Raw genomic sequence first — 16,984 nt, 5'->3', positions numbered from 1 at the left:
GAACCAATAGTGATAACTGAATGTGCCTTAATTAATGGTGAATAATGAAGAATGTAGAGATACCTATGATGACTTTATTAAACGAATATGATGCAAATAAGCAGAATGAGGAGAATTATTTACACACTGCTTACAGTAGTATAAAGGGAAACCACATTAAAAAACTTTGGAACTCTGGTGAATACAGGTTGAATTTTTAACTTTAGAAGATTGATGGTAAAGCATTCTTCTGCTTTTTGGGAAAGAGCTAGAGGTATAGAATGAGGCAGGAACAAGGCATCCTTTGTCAGACACAGCCAAGGGCAGATTTATTTTGTTAACCTGCATGTATTTGTTAATAAAGAAGGTTTCTGTTGGCTGGCAGGGGGTGGAGAGAATCATTGGCAAATAGCAATGGTGAGAGAGAGGTCACAAGGACTTCTGTTTTGGGGAGGGAGAGTTGGTGGATAGTGATAGTAAAGCCAAAAAAAAAAAGAAAGAAAGAAATGGAAACATTGGAAAAATACACAGAGAAAAGAGCAAAGGGAAACTTAGAAATGGACACAGACAAAATTAGGATGGTTTTGTTACCATCACATTAAGTTAAATGAATGCTTTAAAAAACAAACTGTAAATAACAGATGTACCCATTTTCATACACAATTCTCTTTTCTTTGTGTATGAAAATATTAACGCATGTTGATAATTGTTATGTGTGTGTGTGTGTGTGTGTGTATATATATATATATATATATATATTTTTTAAACCCTTCTGCCTTAGAATCATTACTGTATATTGGTTCCAAGGCAGAATGGTAAGGGCTAGACAATGTGGGGTAAGTGACTTGCCCAGGGTCACACAGCTAGGAAGTGTCTGAGGCCAGATTTGAACCTAGGACCTCCCATCTCTAAGCCTGGCTCTCAATCCACTGAGCTATCCAGCTACCCCCAAGTGTATATTTTTTTTTAAGGAAAAAAGGGAATCACCATGCTAAAAAGATAAGTTTATCACAAAAAGTTATTATAAAAAAGGAATGATGGTGATATAAAAAGATGGTATGAGGAACCACCTGGCATCAAAAGATATGTGGGTCCTTGTTCTCTGGCTGTGCTTCTGCTGAGTTACATAGTTCCTGCACAAGTCAGTGAACTGACTCCTTGTCCCCTTTTTTTGTGTGGAACAGGATTGGAATAACTACCCTCAAAAGGCCCTATCAGGTATACACACTGTGTGATTCTAGCCTCACTTATAGGCGCAACCTCAGCTGTATCTTGGCTGTGGGGTAAGTACCCCTCACAAAGCTTGGCAAAGCCATTTGGCAACTATTCCCAGTTCTGTGCACTGCTATGATAGTGGGCCAGAAAAAGAGAGGTTCCAAGAAATATGGCTTATTGTGTGACTTGGAAAAACAAACCTATCTAAATGGAGCAAAGTCTAATGGTGACAGGATTAGAATAGATTTTGCTAGTCCTTGCTATTTGGTATTTTGTGAAAATGTGCTGATTATGTAAATAGATGGTTATATTCTTATTCTAAGGATAGAGAGGACAATTGCAGTAGGAGATGGCTAGCCAGGGAGAAGCCTTTATATTGCTTCCATGAGTGAGTAACCAGTAGGTGCAGAGAGGACTAGCACCTCTGGTGTGAGCACTTGCCAAGCCCTTTCTGGGCTGTTCATCCACTTGTGCTATCTACCCATCACCCAACTCTTACCTGTGTCTTCAAGAAGCTGCACCATGTCCTGAGGCCATACTCTTGTATAATATAGTCTTGGCAGGCAGGCTAAGTCAAGTAGAAGTGAATTAGGGGAGATGGCTACCTCAAGCATGTGACTATGAGAACAATTTGTTCCAACAGCCATGAAGGTGGCTAAAGCAGATGCTGTAGAATGCTTTAAGTTTGGTCACATGTGGAAGGATGCCAAGGTCATCCACTGCATCCTGGGCCACTGACAATCACCCTGACTTTTGTCTTGCCACTGGGCTTAGATGATACTGAAAGAGAGAGTAAGACTGATGGCTTTTTTGGAACTCTGTCTCACTTAGATCCATTTCACACACAAGCCGTTGGTCATCTTCAAAAACAAAAGGATAAACAGTTGGTCACCAACAGGATTTTCTTGAGTGCCAGGCACTATGGACAAGGGATACAAATACAAAAAATGAAATAATCATTGCCCTTGAAGGAATTACATTTTATAAGAGGAGATATCATATACAATTTATATAATCTAAATATATAGAAAATAAGTTGAGCCATTCCCTAATTGACAAATGGTCAAGGGATAGGAATAGACTGTTTTCAGATGAAGAAATCAAAACTATCAATAATTATATGAAAAAGTGTTCTAAATCCCTTCTGATTAGAGAAATGCATGAAGTACCACCTCAGACCTAGCAGATTGGTCAATATGACAGTAAAAGAAAGTGATAAATATTGGAGGGGATGTGGCAAAATTGGGAAACCAATGCATGGCTGGTGGAGTTGGGAATTGATCTAACCATTTTGGAAGGCAATTTGGGAATTATGCCCAAAGGGCTTTAAAAGAAAGCATGCCATTTAATCCAGCAATACCACTACTGGGTTTGTACCCCAAAGAAATAAAAAAAATGGGGATGGACATATTTGTACAAAAATATTTATAGCTACATTTTTTGTGGTGGCAAAAAATTGGAAAATGAGATGTTGTCCCTCATTTGGGGAATGGGTGAACAAATTATGGTATATGATGGTGATGAAGTACTATTGTGCTATAAGGAATGGTCATTTGCTTGATTTCTATAAAAACCAAAAGGACCTACACCAACTAATGTGCAATATTATGCACAGTAACTGAAACATGGGACAATCAAATGCAGTAGACTTTCCTAATACTAGAAATGCAACGATCCAGGACAATCCCAAAGGACTAAGAGAAAGGATACTATTCACATTGAGAGAAAGAACTGTGGGAGTAGAAATCCAGAAGAAAACAAATGATTTATCACTTGTTTATATGTGTATAGGATTTGGGGTTTTGGTTTTAAAAGATTACTCTATTACAAAAGTGAATAATATGGAAATAGGATTTGAGTGATAATACATGTATAACCCAGTGGAGCTGCTTGTCAGTTCTAGGAGGGAAGAGAGGATGGAGAGAAAATGAATCATGTGACTATGAAAAATATTTAAAAACTAAAATTATACTAAAAAAATAAGTTCAGGGTAATATGGCAAGCACCATTAGCCCAAAGAGTTGCAGGGCTAGAAAGGGGAATAGAAAGATTCTACCCATTGGAAGTCTTTCCTTCCCTTTGCCCTTTCTCTCTGATTGAATGGCTTCTTCCAGAACATCCATTAAAGGAGGGTGCCCAGGCCAGTCATATCTCATTTGTCTCAAGGCTACATCTAAACTTTATTGTGATTCACTCTGTACTCTTCACCCCCTTCAGCTTCTTTTTATGTAGTCTTCCCCTGTTAGATTTAAGCTCTTTGAGGGTAGGGATTGTCTGCTTGTATTTGTGTTCTTAGCACTTAACCACTGTACCTGGCCCACAATAAAGGCTTATTGCCTGACTAACCAGAAACAGCAAGAAGACCACTTTGACTGGATCAGAGAGTACACAAAGCAAAATAATCCAGAATGCTGGGAAGGTAGGTTGGAGCGAAGTTGAAAAAGACTTTAAATGCAAAACAGAGGAGTTCATATTTGGTTCATATATCTAGATATAATAGGAAGTTACTGACATTTATTGAGGAATGGTTTGATATAGTCAGATCTCTACTTTTGAATATTTCTTTAGTAGTTAGGGGCAGCTAGGTGGCAGAGCGAATAGAACACTAGGCTTGGAATCAGACTCAACTTCTTTGAGTTCAAATCTCATCTCAGACACTTTCAAGTTGTGTGACCTTGAGTAGGTCACTTTATCCTGTTAGCCTCAGTTTCCTCATCTGTAAAATGAGCTGGTGAAACAAATGGCAGACCACCCCAACAAATGGGATCATAACTAAAATGACTCAACAGCAACAAAACTAAGAAGAAGAATTTCAGGAAGGAGAAACAAACTTAAAGCATGGAGACCAAATAGGATGCTATTTCAGTAATCTAAGTGAGAGGTGATAAGGGCCACCACAGAAACAGTAGACTTGCTAGTAGGGGAGAAAAGGGGGTTGATAAGAAGGGTATTGTAAAGTGATAGAAGCAAGAAGAGATAGCCACTGATTGGGCACATGGAGAGTAAAGATTTGAGGCTGACTCTGAAGTTATGAATCTGAGTGACTGAAAAGATAATCAAGTTAAGTAGAGAGGAGGAGGAGGGTATTTTAGGAGGAGTGGGGGTGGGGCTTCAGTGAGTCCAGTTTGGGACATGATGAGTTTGAGATGCATTGTGGGGACATCTTGTTGAAATGTGGAATAGGCAATTAGTGATATAGAACTGGATTTTAGGAAACAGACTAGGTTTGCATATGTGTGTGTATACATGTATGTATGTATGTTTGTATACTCAGAGATTTAAAACTATCTTTGGCAAAATTTTATGATTTTAATTGACCTAAAATGTTGCAAAAATTTGCAAGAGTCCAATTTATGTCTTACAGAAAATATTCTTAAGATTTTCTTAACGATTGATGTGTGTTTTATCCAGATGATTGTTTTAATTCTCCCTTAAATTGGACTTGCACATAAAGAGACATTTCCTTCTAGTAGACTAGTGTCTTCTTTCATGTTCATGGAAGACTTCTCATTGCCCAAAAAGTGAGCTGCCAGTCAAATGAATGGTGAAAAGAGGAAACTCCGATTTATTGAAACAGCTTGTGGTAGATACTGTGCTGGCAGTCTATGCTTCAGCTCTATATTTGAATTAATAATAATGATCTGAGGTCTGGGGTTTTTCCCAGGGTGGAGGAGAGGGGGTTTAATGATCATATTTTTTAATTTTGGTCTTAAGTCACTGTCTTCCCTGGAAATACCCTGCTCTGAGACATACACAAAGGACTACACCAAAATGGTAACATGATTTCCCACCTCCTGATTTTCTTGGAAAAGACATTTCTAGGAATGTAGTGCCTGGTTAGGCTAAATTAGTTTAATGCTTAGCTGAGTTATGAGTCATAGACACTTGCTGAACATTTCTCTCCCCTAACATCTTCTGTTTGTTGCTTGTTTATTAGGTCTGGAGAATCCATATAGCATGTAGTCCTGCCAAAGGAGCCTCCCTATGGGTTCCAGATACAACTTTATATTGTAGCCAAATGGTGGAAAAGATTCTGAGCTATATATATAGCCTTGAGTACAACACTTTTATTGTCCATGATGGGAGATCCTCCTGTAGTGTAGGCTGAGGTGGGAGGTAGAATGAGTGAAGACTTTGGGTCTAAGTTTGAGGTCTGGCTCTGGTAGGCAGATACCTTGGACAACACACTTTGGTTCTGTGGGCCTCAGTTTCCTCATCTGCAAAGAAGAGAGGTTGATAAGATGACTCAAAAAGGACTTCTAGCTTTAATGTGCCTATGATTTAGCTTTTTTAAAGGCTTCCTTATTTCTAGAGTTGGCCAAGCTTCGTTTGTACTAACTTGGGTTGATGCCTTCTTGTTGACTATGGCTCTCTCTTCCTTAGTTACAACATATGAGAGAGGTCTTGACTTTAATACACATGGTGCCCAAAAATAAGCTATAAGAAGCTGGGTTTCATAGCGTGGGTGGTTTGGAGAGTGCAGGTGTAAGAGCCAGATGTAAGAAATTGTCCCTGCTCTAAAGTTTCAGTAAAAGGATTAGGCTGTCGTCACTGTACTTAGATGCCTGCACCCTGCCATAGATTTTGGTGGTACCCACTAAGCTTTTGGAGGACCTCATCTAGAAACATGATAGTGGGTGTGTTTTGATTATAAAATGTTAAATGTGGCTGTGCCGTCTGTACAGTCTCTATCCTTAGGCCCTTTTATTTCTACTTAGATGGTTGTCATTTCTTGATTTTTCTTTTTGGTTTGTTCTTACATTTATCATTGACCCAGATCTCCCCTCTACCAGAAAAATATACCACAAAGAAGGGGGAAAAGACACTCAGAACTGGAGGTTTGAGAGGGTGTGGGAGGGTGGTGATGGTGAGGTAGGATAAATGTGGGAAGGGTTTCTCTGAATAGGATCCTGGGATTCAGAACTGGAAGGAGCCTTTAGAGATTATCTGGTTCAGTCTCCTCAATGCTACAGATGAGAAAACTGAGACTTGAAGAGAAGTAAATAGCAGAACTGGGATTCAAACCCATGCCTCTATGCCAATTCCATTACTCTTCCCATTACATTGTATTGTCTCCAAACTCTGCCATCCCAGAGGGAGTACAAGGGGAGCACTTCAGCTCTTATGTTCCTTTCATCTCATCTAGCTTACTTGGGAACCAGGTAGAGGGAAATAGACATCCTTCTTTCCTGTCTTGCCCAAGAGCTGTTGTCTTTTAAGTAGTGGTTCACATCTAAGAGTGAGTAGTTAAACCATTTTCCTACACTACTGATTCATGTTTCTAAGTTTGCAGATAGTTATAGCATAATTTTCCAGGCTTCTGATGTTGGGAGGATTTGATCAGCAGGCAAAGGTTGTTATTCTTATTTCTCCCTTGGGTGGAATATATTGATGTTCCACAGATGTTGGTAATAGGCTTAGAGAGGCATAGTGAGGCAATATGCCACAGTAGGTTGAGTTCTGGATATAGGAGTCATTTAGCCCTGGGTTCAAATCCCACCTTATATGTTTCATAGCTATGTGGCACATCATTTAATCCCTTTGCACCTCAATTTCCCCACCTGTGAAATGAAGATAATTATAACCTGTGTTCCCTATCACACACAGGTGTAATGAAGCTTATATTTTAATTTTTTAAAAATCCTTTATCTTCTGCCTTACAATTAATACTATGTATTAGTTCTAAGGCAGAAGAATGGCAAGAGCTAAGCAATGAGGGTTTAGTGATTTGTCCTGAGTCCCACAGCTAGGAAGTGTCTGAGGTCATATTTGAACCCAAGACCTCCCATCTCTGGGCCTGTCTTTCAATCCACTGAGCTACTCAAGCTGTCCCCACCCCCCATTTTTTTAAAGTATGCAAGAACCTTTGCAAATTTGAAAGTACTACATTTATAGTATACATAAATGTCAGTTATATGTATTTGTACATATACATATATATTTTAGTGTGCATGGGTATATCTTTAAAAAGTAATTTTTTCTGTTGACTGACACTTCCATGCCAGTTGGCCGTTTCTAGTGGGATTTTTCCAATTGATTATCTCTGCTATTTGATTTTTACTAAGTATCAGTTCTAAGGCAAAAGTGTGGTAAGGACTGGGTAACTGGGGTCAGGATCACAGAGCTAGGAAGGGTCTGTGGTCAGATTTGAACCCAGGACCTCCCATCTCCAGACTTGAGTTCTCTATTTACCTTGCCACTCAGCTGCCCCTTTGTGCTTGCTTTTTTTAAAAATGTTTTTTTTGTTACCGATTTGGTTTTATAGTAGAGGGAGACAGGGGCAAGAATGAAACAAAATAAATATTTTAAAATGTATCCTCAACAGTTTATATATATACCCCAAGATTCTTGGTCTCTCTTCCCGGAGAAGGAATAAGGCATGCCAGTATAGCTGAGACTAGATGTAGTATCCAAGGTATAGCATGGAGGAGTTACAGGTTTCAAAGAGTAGGGTGGGTCAAGGGAGGTATTATTTCCAAAACCTGCATGGGGGCAGCTAGGTGATTCAGTGGACAGAGAGAAAGGCCTGGAGATAGGAGGACCTGGGCTCAAAATTGGCCTCAGATTTTTTCACTATGTGAAGCTGGGCATGACGCTTAACCCTAATTGCCTAGCTCTTACTGCTCTTCTACTTTGGAACCTATACTTAATGTTGATTCTAAGATAGAAACAATCAAACCTGCATAGGTCATACATTCTTATCCTTGCTTTGTTGATATCTTTCTGAAGCATGACCTGTTTGTACTATTAAAGTTGGCCAGAGTTGGAGAGAATGATACGTTCTAAACTAAAGATTTTTTGTTTGTTGGTATGATCATAAAATTACAGATTTAGAGGGCGAAGAGGACTAGAGAGATCAGCTAGTCCTAGGGTGGATAAACTGCCCTCTCACAGAGTGAGCAAAATTTTTTTTTTAATATTTTTAAATTGAAGTTTTATTGTATTTTAAAATGTAGAAGCCATGTATGGCTTCTACTGGCCATTGTTTGGAGAACCCATATCTTGTCAGACCCCCTCAAGTGGGACTTACCCAGTATCACAAGGCATATGCTGAGTTTTGAACCCAATTTCTCTTACTTCAAGTTTCCTATTCTTTCTACTGCACTTTCCTAACTCTCTACAAACTGGCTTTTAGGAATTTGGGGGCTAAGGAATGAGGAGTCAACTCTCAGGCTTACTTCTAGATGTGTAATTGTGGCAACACAAACAAATGGCCCTGCTTGGTCTGTGTTATCCTTGTATTTGTCGTCCTTTGGCTCTGATATATGGGTATAAGTGAGCTCATCCACAGGATTTTTTGTCATAGATTCTGGCTTGGTTTACTGGGGTCAACAGGAAGGATACTGTAAATCCCATTGTTCAGAGGAAAACAGGAAAATTACATTTAGAGACTTCAAAAATCCCTGGCACGCTTGTGAATTTTACATGTTCATCAATGTCATTTATTGGTATGGATTCAGATTTGGGCAGCAGCTTGGGCCACGTTTTTAAAAAATTGAGGTTTTAGAGCTCTATCAGAAGCTTCAATTATATATTGTTTTTAATCAGAAGCTGATTAACATTGAGATTTATTGCTTCTCTATCTTGTTTTTTTCTCCCTTGCTCAGGACAAGACATTTTAAAGAGAGTATCAGGTTCATTCATGAATGCCGGCTTAGAGGTGAGGGCTGTCTTGTACACTGGTACGTATGTCTACTGCCTAAGAATATTCTTGTTAATAAGCTTGTTACTTTTGCCAAACCATTTTCTGGCCACCTCTTTTTCATATAATTAATTTCTAGTTTGGTTCTATAGTCAGAGTTTCTATCTGCACATTAATTCTGAATATTAATGGGAAAAGCCCTGGACTTGGCAGTCAGGAAAACCATTTAATATCTGTGTAACCATTTAAATGGCAAAACCATTTAAATGAGTCTAAGCCTTAGTTTCTTCTTTTGAAAAATTATTAGATTGGATTAAGTGATCTCTAACATTCCTTCCATCCCTAGCTGTTTTCATTTCTGCCCTTGTCTCCCCAGTATCTATCACAGGACTTGACACAGAGTAGCGACCTATAAATTCTTATCGAATTAAATATTCTGTTGCATTCCCTTCCTCCAACCCCATTATATTTTTATGTTCATTGATATTTTCATTCACAGTATAGAGCCCCAGCATCCCAATTGTTTTTCATTCTGAGCTATTGTTTAGGATTCTATCAGTCCTTGAGATTTCTTGACCAAAGAAATTGCTCTTTCTAAGCTTCCCCCTAGCATTCCTAGGGACAGGTTGTGAGTTTCAGCTCTGAAACTTGAATGACATTTAAACACAGTTCTATGCCTTTGCTGGGGAATTTTCACTCAACATGTAGGCGTTTTGTTTTATTTAGTCTGGTGTTACTAAGTTGCCAGTGGGGCATTTTCTACAGGTTCTTGAATTATAAACCATATTGTTTATTTTTGATGATTAATTGCATTGCTTTGAGCATTAACAAAACGTTCATTTTACTGATAGCCACATGTACAAATGTATGTGTATAATACAGAGGGGAAAGAGAGCTCTTATAATAAAGGTAAGTCAGTAAACTAAGGGGGGTTTAAGCATATTTTCAAAATTCTTTATCTGGGAAACATGAAAGAATGTTGCCAACTTTATGGTGAAAACATTATATGGTACGCATTCAGATATAGTAGTAAAGTTGGGGACTAGTGTGGACTTTAAAGATAAATAAAATGCCATGAGAAATGATGTACAGGACAATCACAAAAAACCTGGAAAGACTTATATGAAGGGAAGTGATGAAAAGTGAAGTGTTCAGGACAGGAGAACATTGTACACAGTAACAGTAATACTGTCTGATGATCAGCCCTGAATGATTTAACTATTATCAGCAGTCCAAGGATCCAGGACAACTCCAAGGGATTCATGATGAAAAAGGCTATTCACCACCATAGAAGGAACAGATGAGTCCAAAAGCAGATTGAAGCATACCATTCTTCACTTCATTCCCCTCATGAGTTTTTTTCTTGAATGAGTGATGTGTGTTCTTTCACAAAATGATAAACATGGAAATATGTATTGCATGACAGCACAGGTATAACTGAGAATACATTACCTGCCATCTTGGGGAGTGGGTAGAGGAAGGAGAGAACACAGATAATAAGATGTCAGGAAACAATTATTAAAGATTGTATCTACATGTAATTGGGGAGAAGTAAAATTAAAAACAATTTTAAAATAAATAATGTTAGAAAACTTCAAATTTTAGTTTCACTTAAACTAGCTTCATTATGTGGGCCCATATGTATGTATGTGTGTGTTTACAATATAAAATTACTTTTCATCAATTAAAGTAATTGTAATAATTGTAAAATATTTCCTAAAAATACAGCATCTAATGTTATTATAATTAAATCTTAGAAATGAAAAATAAATAAAGGTAAATAGTAGAGACATCTAGGTGGCAAGGGGTGTAGAGTACTAGTCCTGGAGTCAGGAAGACTTATGCTTGCAAGTTCAAATATGGCCTCAGACTCTTGCCAGCTGTATAACCCTGAGAAAGTCACTTTACTCTGTTGGTCTTGGTTTCTTCATCTGTCAAATGAGCTGGAGAAGGAAATGATAAACCATTCTAGTATCTTTGCCAAGAAACACCCAACTGGAGTCCTGAAGATACAACATGACTAAAACTGACTAAACAATGACAATAATACCTGTGAAAAATCAAATTTCATCATAGCTATTGACTTCCCCCCTCTTATATGTACAAAATCATATCAGTAGTAGCTCATATTGATATAGTGGTTTACGAATTGCCAAGAGCTTTGCAAACAATATGCCTGGGAGATGGATAGAGAAAATGCCATACTTCTTTACAAATTAGGAAATTAATCCCCCCGAAAAGGCTAAGTGACTTGTCCAAAGTCACATAACTAGTAAGAGTAACAAAAATAATGTGTCAGAGCTCTAGGGTTTATACCTAAATTGTTTAATTTGAAGTATGTTCTGTTTCCTACAACCACACCTAATATTATTTCTTACTTTTCACTGTCATTTGTCAATTCAGTGACAATTTTTGAACAGAGCCTTTTTATTTCTTAAAAGTAGGAAAAATGCTTGATACCTGTTGTCTCCCAGGAGTGAGGAACTCTACTTGCTTTTGAGGTACCTAGAATGAAATTTCTAAGAGTAAAATGGTATTTTTTTTAGTGAATGAACGATTCTTTATACATGTTTCTTGGCAAAGGATGCAGCTCTACTATTGCCAGAGAAAGGAAGAAAATCAGGCAGGAAGCCAGATCAGTGAGTTGCTTCAGAATAGGTTCTAGAAAGACATAATTTCTTTTAGAAATATTTAATATGATATGATTTTATATTTAACTTAAAAATCAGATTTCATTGGCAAATGGAGATTGCAGTAAAATTATTAGAAGATAGCAGATCAAAAAGTCATTGCCCTTGCTTTTATAGTATGTTTTTTTAACCAGTATTTTAATATGATTATAACTATTAGCCTGGAAATTTATAATGCTCATAATACTTAATGCAAAATGCTTGAGTACATTTTGCAAATGCATTTTGCAAATGCAAAATGTGAATGCTTGAGTTTTATGACTTAGAATTTCATCCTGCTTTCTTATCTCATATCCTTTCTTAGATCTTTTCTTCCCCATATAAACAAACAGAATACAGGCAGCTGGGTGGGTTCAGTGGGTGCAGAGTACCAGGTCTGGAGTTGGTAGGTTCAAATCTGACCTCAAACACTCTTTAGGTGTGTGATTTTGGGCAAGTTACTTAACCCTGTTTGTCCTTCTGACTTAGAGTTGTTACTGTGAGGGGTTGGAAAAAAAAAAAAGAACCCTTCTTCAGTCCTACTCTGTATTTGTGATAACATTATCTCTCTGGTTGCTGCAGAGAATCAGCCTAAGCTGAGTTGCCACTTTTTGCTGCACTTGTGTTTTCAATCTTCCTTCTGGTAGAAAGAGGTAATTAAAATGTTTGATTTTTAAAAGCCTTTTATTTAAAGAGCTGTACCAACTCTAGGCTCTTGCCATTTTATTGATTTCATATAAGTATTTGGCTCCATAGAGCAAAATTCTCCCTGTAAAAGTTTCTGATGAAGCACTATAAAGCAAAACCCTTACAAAATTCTATGACAGAGGCCAAGTTGGAAATGTTTTTATTCAAAGACACCCTGAATCTAGACAGCAAGTGAGGTGTTAAACTGGGAAATGGTCGCCAGCATAATAGATCCTAATATCCTGCCTAAAAAAGGATTGACTGATGAAGTCTTCAAGTGCTCCTTGTTAACAGATGACATCTTAATTCTATAATTTATTTTATTAATAATTATAGTTATTACTGGTCAAAAACTAGAATGCCTCAAAGCCTCTTTGGTGAAATAGACAATAATATATATTAGTCTAGGAAAATCCCAGGAATGAGATTCTGTGTGTCTTCCCACATTAATCTGACTATCTCAATTCAAGACCTTTATGATAACTAACCCACTCCCCCTACCCCACCCCCAAAATACACATATATAAATTCACACATCTAACTATCTAAAAAACAGATGTATTTCTCCTATATCATAAAGCTGCACAGACATTTTATTGAATGAATCCATCAGTATTTATATATTAAATAAACATGGTAGATGGATAGTGAAGTAAGTTGAGTAGAATCAGATTCTAGGCTATGTTGCATTTTAGAAATAGTATAGATTTGTGTAAGATGCCAAAATTGTTTACTGCTCCAAAATATCATCTTTTGTATCTGTTTTCTTATGGTGATATCATAGGGGTAAAGGGGTGAATATGTTGGAATAAGCTCAAGTCTCCAGGGAATTAAAATAATTTATAAACTAAAAGAAAACTAGACACATGTGTGGAAGCTACAGTATGTTCATGGCCAAAGTGATGTGTGCAAGAGCAGTATCCGAGAGGATATCAGGCTTCTATGTGTCTGACCAGTACAGGTCAGCTGGCCAGAATAAGAAGAGAAAGCAAGACATCCAGCGTGGGAAGTCCATTTTGAGTAAGTCCTCTGCAAAGACTATTTGAAGTATGGATGAGAATAACAGGATGAAATAACAGGCATGGAAGGGTTGCATTTTCTATAATTGAAATAAATTACTGGTGAAAACATTGATTCTTCAAAACATAGATTAGAGTGACTATGTCTAACTTATGACAAACAACAGTTTTATCAAGAAATGCCTTCAGAAACCAGATACACAGAAATAAAAGGACCATTTTCAGAAGAATGTTATTGGCATCAAACATTTTTCATTTGGCAAATTCACTTCTGCATTCCTTTATATGTCAGCCTTTCCTCATGCAATTAAATGCTTTATGGTTCACTAACTGCTTGACAACAAAGGCCAAGGAAGCAGCAGAAGTTAGACAGATCAAACTAAAATGTTAGGAGCCACTGCTGCATCAAATATCAATAAAAAATAGAGAAATCTGAAATTCTAATTCAAATATATTGGAAAATAAAAGTCTGTATATGTATCATTTTAGTAATGTATTTGTGGGGCAGAATAAAGGTTATCTGGGCCCTTGTAAGTCTAGGACAGCAGGAGTCATGTTGCTCTCTTCCTTTTGATTTATTGTGTTACTGGATTCCTGGCATTAAATTAGTTGGGAGTCAAAGGATATGAACAGGCATATTTCAAGGTAAGAATCACAAGCCATCAGCAATTACATGAAAAAATGCTTCAAATCACTAATGAAAAGATATAAATTAAAGCAACTCTGAAGTTCTCCACCATATTTATTACACTAGCAGAGTTGACCAAAAAAAAAAAAAAGGAAAAATGACAGATATTAGAGGGGTTACAGGAAAATAGACATATTAGTGCACTGTTGGCGAGCTATGAGTTGATCAAGCCATTTGGTCCATTCCAAAGTAATTTGGAACTACTCCTTTCAATGTCATTAAACTGTGCCATACTCTTTGACCCTGAAATGTCACTACAAGATATAGGATCTATACTGCAAGATGACCAGAGAGGGCAAAGACTCACATGTGGAAAAAAATCTAGTAGCTGTCTTTATGGGCAAAGAATTGGGAACTAAGGTAGTGCCCATTCACTAGGGAATGAATGCCTGAAGAAATTTGTATATGAATGTAATGGAATACCATTATACCTTTAAGAAATGACAGAGGGTGGGGAGTGGGTGAGGGTAGCATCCAGGCCTATAAATGGGAGGTCCTGGGTTCAGGTGTGGCCTCAGCCACTTCCTAGCTATTTGACTTTGGACAAGTCACTTAACCCCCATTGTGTGTGAATTTAATATAAATTTTACCCGTTATTCCTTCTGAAAACCCATTTTGGTTATTATCAGCTCCATCCTTTAACTGGGTGCACATTCTTACTGTGGGAGGATGCCCAGGGCCTCCTCCCTAGCTTCCCAGAAGACGCTGTCCTCTAGTCTCTCATGATTCCAGTATGTGGTAGACTGGGCTCTTACCTGGACTGTCTGTTCAAACATAGAGACCCAGAAGGAGTGACAGCTTTATAAGAGAAGGGACCAAGGAAGCTGGAGGATTTTTTTGGAGGGGGCTTTCAGCTCTTGGCTCTCTTGGACTGGAGACTTGCTGCTATGGTTGCTTTTGGCTAGTGAATGGAAACAAGCATGAAAACTCAGATTAATTAGGTGTAGCCAGGTGATCATGTGATTTTCTCCATCTCTAACTTTTACTAATAAATATAAATTAATGTGCAGTTTTAATCATAACAGTTGCCTACTAGCCCTTACTGTCTTGGAACCAATGCACAGCATTGATTCTAAAAGGGAAGATAAGAGGTTTTAAAAAATGACAAAAGCAGGGATTTTAGAGAAAACTGGGAAGACTTCAATGAAATGATGCAGAGTGAAGTGAGCAAAATCAGGACTCTAGTTTATATAGTTCACTGGTGTTGTCAACATTGTAAAGATGAAATATTTTCAAGGCTTAAGAACTCGCAATGCCATGAGCAGCCATAATTCCAGGGAACTGCTTAGAAAGTGTTCTCCCTACCTCCTAACAGAGAAGTGATTGACTTAGAATATAGAGTGTGTTATATGTTTTTGGAAATTGGCAGCATAGGAATTCATTTGCTTGGCTGTGCATGTTTGTTACAAAAGTTTCATTTTTACTCCCCCTTCCCCCCTCCCCAAGATGGGAGATAAGGAGAAGAAATAAATATTTGTTAATTGAAAAAATTAAAATAAAAACATTCTCCCTCATTAAAAAAAAATTCAAATTGGATCTCCCACATAGATTCACTTGTCTTTTTGTTCTTCAGCCTGGCTGGTGTTTCCAGGAGTGTGACCTTGGTAGTTGCTTACGTTATGACAATTACTGATTTTGGCTGGGAAGACGCACTGCACATGGTTCGGGCAGGAAGATCTTGTGCCAATCCCAATTTGGGTTTCCAGAAGCAACTCCAGGAGTTTGAAAAGAATGAGGTTCACCAGGTAATCTTGGGAAACTTTTCTGTGTGATGACAGAAGCCTCTGTAACAGGGCCATGGAATATCATATCATTCTAGAGCACCCTTTATATAATTAATCATAAATTCTACAACCCCCTTCAGCTATATGAATCATCTCTTAGCCCTACCATTTCATTTTACAGATGGGGAAATTGAGACCCAGACTTGGGGAGGGGGTTACCTATGAGGTGAGCCTAGGAACAAAGAGAGTTACAGCAAGAGATTCAGTGAAGTTATTTGTTACTTGGGATAGAGAATTCCTGGACCAGACCATTAGAAGTGGAAAATCAGTTTATGAAATGACATTCAGTGAGACCCCAAAAGTCTATTGTCACTTCAAGACAGAAAAGCCCTCTATCTTTTTTTTTTTTGCAAATGTTTGCTAGAGAACTCAGAGACCCAGAGACTTTTTTTTTTTAACCCTTACCTCCTATCTTAGAAGTGATAGTATCATCTCCAAGGCAAAAGAGTGGTAAGGGTTAGGCTGTTGGGGTCGAGTAATTTGCCCTGGGTCACACAGCTGGGAAATGTCTGAGGCCAGATGTGAGCCCAGGACCTCTTGCTTCTAGTCCTGACTCTCAATCCACTGAGCCACCTAACTGCCTTCCCAAGTGCTTTTTAGTAGCAAGCCTCTGCATTTCCAATCTATTTTGAATTTTCAGAGGGGATGACTTGTAGCACGTTTCTTTCTCCCTTTGTTCCAGGTTTCTCCATTGTTTCTATCCTGTTCCAGTCCTGAGGCATTCATTGTACATGCTCACTTTCTCACACTTGGGATGTGGATGTTACTGTTGTATTTTGCTTTGTCAATGACCTCCCTCACTCTTAACCTCAGGGGCAGCTGGTTGGCTCAGTGGATAGATAGAGTGCCAGGTTGGAGCCTGGAGTTCCTGGGTTCAAGCTATGCATCCCTGGGCAAATCACTTAATTCCATTTGCCTTGCAATTATGACTCTTTTGCCTTGGAATTGATACCGTCAATTCTAAGACAGAAGGTAAGGATTTTAAAAAAATGATCTCTTCCACCATTTTGTTGTCAGACTAGCAGATGGTTTGGCCATATATCAAAAGCATCATGCACCAGGCACTGTTCTAAATAAACTGAGAGTCCAAAGAAAGGTAAAGAGATGGGCTTTTCCCTCAAAGAGCTTTTCTTCTAGTGGTGAATACAATATTCAGACAAGTGGAAGGCAATCACAGAAGGAAGAAACTGGCCTTGGGCGACCTGAAAAGGCTTCTTGCAGGGGTGATATTTGAACTCAGTATTGAGGACAGCCAAGAGGCAGAGCTGAAGAGGGAAGAGCATTCTGGCCATTGATGGGAA

General features: G+C 38.1%; 1 protein-coding gene across 9 annotated transcripts in view; it reads left to right on the top strand.

Annotated features, from left to right (window-relative positions):
* DUSP22 (dual specificity phosphatase 22) overlaps positions 1–16,984 on the top strand; it is a 113,495-nt gene that overhangs the window by 93,252 nt on the left and 3,259 nt on the right. For 6 of the 9 annotated variants that reach the window (XM_056823361.1, XM_007488045.3, XM_007488044.3 and 3 more), the window contains 3 exons: positions 1,164–1,262; positions 8,802–8,876; positions 15,473–15,644. In XM_056823361.1, coding sequence (XP_056679339.1) covers positions 1,164–1,262; positions 8,802–8,876; positions 15,473–15,644 — 346 coding nt within the window. The remainder of the gene's footprint in view (positions 1–1,163; positions 1,263–8,801; positions 8,877–15,472; positions 15,645–16,984) is intronic. The other 3 variants (XM_056823363.1, XM_001378644.5, XM_056823364.1) reach the window with 1 other exon arrangement.

This window comes from Monodelphis domestica, chromosome 3 (genome assembly GCF_027887165.1).
Source record: "Monodelphis domestica isolate mMonDom1 chromosome 3, mMonDom1.pri, whole genome shotgun sequence".
Lineage (NCBI taxonomy): Eukaryota > Metazoa > Chordata > Mammalia > Didelphimorphia > Didelphidae > Monodelphis > Monodelphis domestica.
The sequence above is the reverse complement of the archived record's forward strand: the minus strand, read 5'-3'. Positions and strand labels throughout refer to the sequence as shown.